The sequence below is a fragment of the Sparus aurata genome, chromosome 23, assembly GCF_900880675.1.
Source record: "Sparus aurata chromosome 23, fSpaAur1.1, whole genome shotgun sequence".
Taxonomy (NCBI): Eukaryota; Metazoa; Chordata; class Actinopteri; order Spariformes; family Sparidae; genus Sparus; species Sparus aurata.
Genome location: NC_044209.1, coordinates 12,700,718 through 12,707,350, shown reverse-complemented (window position 1 = coordinate 12,707,350; position 6,633 = coordinate 12,700,718). Strand labels below are relative to the sequence as shown.

Sequence of the window (6,633 nt, the reverse complement as noted above, 5' to 3'; positions counted from 1 at the left end):
ATACAGGTTTTATTAGAGTTAATGAAATAGTAATTGATCTTGTTATCAAAGATTTGTTTCTTATCAGTCACTTTGAGAACAGTTGGCATCACATCAGAATGTTTACAACAATAAAAGTAATCTACAGTTTAATTCTGACCAGCTGTATCACTTTTATGAATATTGCTTGATCATCATCTTATACGTCACACAGTTAACAGGTGTTTTGAGTATATTTTAGTTTATGTTTTGACCAAGACACGTTGAGTGATAATTTGTTCATTTGATGTTCAACTGAGAGTTCAAAATCAGGTAATGAAAACATTATTCTTTATTTCATTACTTGTGTATAGCGTACAGACCAGATGAAATGTGTTTCATTGTTAACTGGCCTCATTCAAAGGGACATTATTTGTTTTCAAAGTCCTGACATGCTTCAGTGCTTCTCATACAGAGATCAGTGTAGTTCAGTTTTTGTACAGCTCTGTAGTCTGCTGTGTCACTGTGGCTCTCGTGCACAATAATAAACTGCAGAGTCTTCTTGTTTTAGACTCTTCACCTCTAAGGACACAACATTTCTGGACGTGTCTTTGGTGATGGTAAACTGGCCTTGGACACTTTGGGCAAATATTGTGCCAGTTCCACCATCAATGCGTCCGATCCATTCCAGTCCTCTCCCTGGATTCTGATGAATCCAGTGCAGCCAAGCCAGAGCAAGTCCTTCCACTTTACAGGACAGAGTGACTGGTTGTCCAGCTCTGCTGACCACTGGCTCTGAGGAGGTGAGGGACTGAGCCTGAGCAGCTGAAAGAGACAGAGTTTAGATGACGAGGAGCCAGCAGACATCCAGAGCTCTTGTTCTCCTCCTCTGCTGACACACTGACACTGACTTCACTCACCTGAAATGAGCCAAGAAGAAGAAACTCAGTACAGCTGTCATGGTGGAAACTTGGCTGAGTCTGCAACTGCAAAGGCTTTTATGAAGGATATATACTGTGCAGGCAGAGTGGGCGGGGACTGTGCATCAGTGTGTGAATTTGCATTTTATCTCTCTGAGATTTTGGAAACACTAAATCTGAGAAAAGGAGGAGCGTTGCTGAGAGTTGGAATGTGTGGTGTGAAGTTAAGAAGAATATTAATACAGTACAAGCTGAACTGTCACTGATGGGTCACTTCAGTGAGAAGGAAAACTTTTAAGAGAAGAAACAAAGTATCATTCAGTAAGATCAATGAGATCAACAGATATGAGAGTCTCCTCATAGTGACAGAGAGAAACTTGACACTGACTGACATCTTGTGGCTTTCAAAAAGGAACAGCAACATTATTTTTCGCCCTCATGTTGTGACCGACTTTGATACCAAGTCATAAAAACATTACTGTGGATTCATTTATTTTATTCATATCTGGACAATGATTTTCGCATATTGTTTTGCTTTCATTGTCTGTTATTTGAGTGATTGATCATTACAGTAAGATATTTAATGATTTGTTTTAATGCTAATTGTTGTAGGTTAAAGGTACACTTTGTATTTTTGCTGAAGAAATTTTAATTGGAAGTGAAAGATCAGTGACTAATGACCCCGCCAGCGTTCTAGTTTCAGACGGTGTTCTGGAGATCTTATTTTCCTCTGATACCAACTTGTTTATTCACTTATGGAATAGATAAATATCTCTGAGTTTGTGTTATTACCTAATTGATATTGTAAGTATTACAATTCTAAGTTTAGATTTCTTCTCCTAAACTAAATAGTGCAACTTTAATAACGTATTCATTCATAGTGTTTATGATTGTAGTACAAACAAGGTAAGAATGAACACAGCTGTAAGTATTTTTCAGGATCTGACAGTCCAGTAAAGATGAGTTCTGTACACTTGGGAATTACTGTCCAAGATTCTAATATGTTTTTGTTTCTGTGAAATGTCAGTCAGTATTCCATAAACAAAGAAATATTATTCTTAGTTCAGACATCTGACAAATTAACATACAGGATTTGTTAAAATTACAATGAATACAGCTGTAAGTATTTTTCAGGATCTGTCAGTCCAGTAAAGATGAGTTCTGCAGGTTTTTGTACAGCTGCTCAACCAACTGCAGTCACTGTGGCTCTCGAGCACAATAATAAACAGCAGAATCTTCAGTCTTCAGACTGTTCATCTGCAGATACACCTGCTGTCTGCTGTTGTCTCTGGAGATGGTAAACCGGCCTTTGACTGTCTCTGAGTAGTAGATGTAGCTACTGCCAGCACTGTTGATATACACATAAGCAACCCACTCCAGTCCTTTTCCAGGAGCCTGTCTGATCCAGTTCATAGCATAGTCACTGAATGTGAATCCAGAGGCTGTACAGGTCAATCTGTGAGATTCTCCAGGCCTTTTAACCACTGGTTCAGATTCTGTCAGAGTCTGACCATCAACACCTGTTGAGACAAAAACATATATGCAGGTCATTGGCTTGGCAGCACAAATAAAAGTTATCTAAAATTAAGATCAGTGTAGATGTTCACCTGCCCAGCAGACAGTTAACAGCAGCAGTCCTGTCCTATAGTCCATCATGTTAAACTGTGTGTCCACTGTTCTCTGTCATCCTCTCTGCAGTCAGATAAGTAGAGGAGGAAGACATCTGAGTTTTGCATTGACTCCTCCTATACGAGTGTTTGTGTATTTTGTTTGGAAGGTGAGACCTTGTCTATTGTGTTGTCGAGTAATATTTTACTCTATTCTACTCTATTTTAACTTTATTCAGTATGGTCTTTTTAGGCCATGAATCAACCAACATAACATGAAACATTCTTTATATTATAGAGGATCATGATTTACAGGTTTTCCTTTAGAGACCATGTACAAGATTTTACAATTAAAAGTGTTTATCCGATAAAGGTATTTATTCTCTGCTGCTATTTATTTTTGACTTTCTCAATTTATAACAGAAAATGATTTCTCAACAAACTAAACCAACAAACCCCTCTCTCTTAGATAAATGCTTGAAGTTTTAATCTGGACTGAGTTTTGCTGATTATCTGACTGGAATCTGTCCAACACAAACAAAATGGTCAATGTTGTTCATGTGTATGAATGAATTGACAAACAATGATAGAAATGGGTTATACTGTAATATCTGATATAAAACAATACAACTGACATAAAACTTGATTCAGTAAAATATACTGCTGCATTTACTCTCTTTTTTCATCATGAAATTAGTTTATCTGTACTTAAGACTTAAAAGCACATACAATTTGATTTATCTCTATCTTTGTGATCTAATTAAGATCTAAATTACAGGTTAGACAAGTAATAAGATATTGTGATACAAACTGTGAAATGGGGCAGAAAAGTCTCAATCAAAAAAACTTGAATGCTCCTTAAACAGAACTTTTACTCTTTTGTTTTTGGGTTTGTTGGGAGATCTTGGATGGCCAAACAAGATTATTTTCATGACTTTTTCTGTGACAAATTTGCAATTGAATTTAATTTTTACATTTCAGTTTAGATAAAATAAGAATTCAATATTCAGTCAGAACTCTGAACTTTTATGACTGTCAGTCACAAAATGTGATACTGAGACAAGTGAATGTTTCCAGTGGTGGTAAATAGAGGAAGTAGTTTTTGTATGACTCTCCTGTTATTGTCTCTCACTGTGGCTCTTCTGGCACAGTAATACACAGCAGTGTCTTCAGACTGCACATTCTGTCCATTTAGAGTCACTGTTTTACTGGAAGAGTCTAAGTCGATACTGAATTTGTTCTTGAGTGAATCTTTATAGTGTGTGTCTCCAGTGCTCCATCCAACACCTCCAATTCCAATCCACTCCAGTCCTTTCCCTGCAGGCTGTCTGATCCAAGCTGTGAAGTAGCTGCTAACAGAATAAGAAACCTGAGGTGATGGTCAGACGTTGACCTGGCTGCACAGTTACAGAGGCTGGCTGTGTCAACTGTTCACACTTCAAACCTGTTAAAAAGACAACATGTTTTGTAACAAATGATCAAGTTAAACTGCAAAAGAAGAACTGTTGACTTTGACAAATCCAGAGAGACTCACATCCAGCTGCCAACAGCAGCAGCAGAGCTACAGAAAACATGGTTGATGTTGAAACTGACGTGCTGTGAACTCCACTGACAGCCTGATGGGAAGTTTTTATAGCTGAGTAACAAGGAAGCTCACTGAGTTTGCATAGAATCAAACATATGAAGCATCAATGTTGGTCTGACTGGAGCCAATAGAAGAGTCTGTTGACTGTTATTATATCTGCAGAGTGAAAACATGCCTGGAAATCACCTCTGCTTTACACATGATATTTTCATTTCATTACACACTCAACTGGAACATTTTGAAAATGTCCCTGTTTTTACAGAAATGAAACAACTGTAAATGATTATCACAACTATTCTTACTGTGAATATTACATGAACCATAGATAATGAAAAAAATATTCTTTAAAATCAGCATTACAATATTAATGATGATGTGTCATGGAAACAAAAGGAGAAACCATCAAGAATGTTGTTTTCTATAAGCCATGTTTACAGTGTGTTCAGCATGTTTTCAAATCATTAAAACACTTTAAATATGATGTGAGCTGTTTTTCTGAGAGAATGTATTTACTGTCAGCACCTCCTACATCACATTTAAGATTAACTTCAAATGTAAGAACAGCTTGTTGTTATTGCAGCATTTGATCACTTAGTGTTCTTCCTGTATTTGCAGCAAAGTGACAGCAGAAAGCATCATGTAAACAGTATGAAAACTTCTGTCTGATGCTGCTGGTTGGCATGAAAGGTTTTAATCATTTCAGTGTCAGCAGATGTTTGAAGACATACAGAGAAACTTGGAGCCTCGAGAGGAAAACAGCTGCTCAGGAACTGAAACCTGTGAGACAAAATGCAAAAACTACATCTGAGTGTTGAGAGTCAGTCAGTTAATTTTAATGAGAACACAGAGTCTCCTTTAAGTAACAGAGGAGAGACAAACTTGTCACTGACTGCCCTCTAGTGATTTTATGAAAGAAACTGTAATGTATGTGTAATAATGACATACATCTGAATAAAGAATACATTATCCCTAAATTACTTGACTGAAAGTGGCTACATTCATATTAATGACATACATTTAGCAACATTATTGCCTCTTAATTTGTAGTCAAATTTTATTTCAGTGACCACATTGTTGTGCTGTCTTTGGGCCTATCATGAACAATTGACCGTTATTATTTTTTGTTTCATTTGATGTTTTCTATCAATATATCTCATGGACTGATTTAAAATTATAATATTATTATGTATGATAGAAAATACTTCATGCTTTGGCTCCTTTGGCCCAGCAGAGATTAGTTGTGTAGGTTTTTGTACAGCTGCTCAACCAACTCCAGTCACTGTGGCTGTCGAGCACAATAATAAACAGCAGAATCTTCAGTCTTCAGACTGTTCATCTGCAGATACACCTGCTGTCTGCTGTTGTCTCTGGAGATGGTAAACTGGCCTTTGACTGACTCAGAGTAGTATTGGGTGCTACCACTAGGATTACTGATATAAGCAACCCATTCCAGTCCTTTTCCAGGAGCCTGTCTGATCCAGTTCATCTCATAGCTGCTGAATGTGAATCCAGAGGCTGTACAGGTCAATCTGTGAGATTCTCCAGGCCTTTTAACCATTGGTTCAGATTCTGTCAGAGTCTGACCATCAACACCTATTGAGACACAAGTAAAATCTATATTAATTACTGTATATTTGAAACTCAACTCAACATTAGAGATTTAGCTAAATGTTCACCTGCCCAGCAGACAGTTAACAGCAGCAGTCCTGTCCTATAGTCCATCATGTTAAACTGTGTGTCCACTGTTCTCTGTCATCCTCTCTGCAGTCAGATAAGTAGAGGAGGAAGACATCTGAGTTTTGCATTGACTCCTCCTCACAGGAAGTAGAGAACTGAACTGGACTTGTTTACCTATTGCTGTTCTTTGAGAGTTTTTACTCAAGCCAAAAGAATTTGATTCATGCATCTAACATATATTTATTTATTTATTTATGAATTTACCTTCTATACAAAGTATTACATTTCAGAGTCTTTGCATAATAATATGCATAATTGTTGGGTGTCAGAATTTAAATGAGCCAAAAGGGAAACTGAGAGGTCAAGAAAAACTACAGGTAGAAGATTGAGGCCAAAATGGGACAGAGGTGTGAAGTGAGATCAATCTTATACTGTTTTATACTACAGAATGTTAATATGTATTACTGTCTTATTAAATGATATACGGTGTAGTATTTCTGCAATGTTTTAATACAGACAAATAATTGTGTCATTAATGAATCATATGAGTCTGTTTTGTACTGTTTGCTGTTATTAATCACACCACTGTCACTTTACCTCAAACACCACCACTGCTCCCACCGCGTGCATCACACGCTGTGCGTAGAGCACCAAGTGCTGAGGGGGCACCAAAAATATCATCATGAAAAATCATCATAGTCATAATAATCATAATGCCGATATTATTTCAGTATAGAAATATCAGACATATTTTAGCCATGTATATCACAAAAGAGGCAGAACAAGAGATATATTTAATTGCTCAAGAAAGTAACGATGGTGCCCCCCCAAAAACACACACACACACACACACACAAGTTCCCAAGCTCCCCGTGGGTGCCCCCAC

General features: G+C 37.2%; 1 gene segment (V, D, J or C); it reads right to left on the bottom strand.

Annotated features, from left to right (window-relative positions):
• Nucleotides 1-5,218: 5,218 nt before the first annotated feature.
• On the bottom strand, nucleotides 5,219-5,795 carry LOC115574797 (Ig heavy chain V region 914-like). The segment is given in 2 exon segments: nucleotides 5,219-5,663; nucleotides 5,747-5,795. Coding segments are annotated over 2 exon segments (366 nt in total).
• Nucleotides 5,796-6,633: the final 838 nt, after the last annotated feature.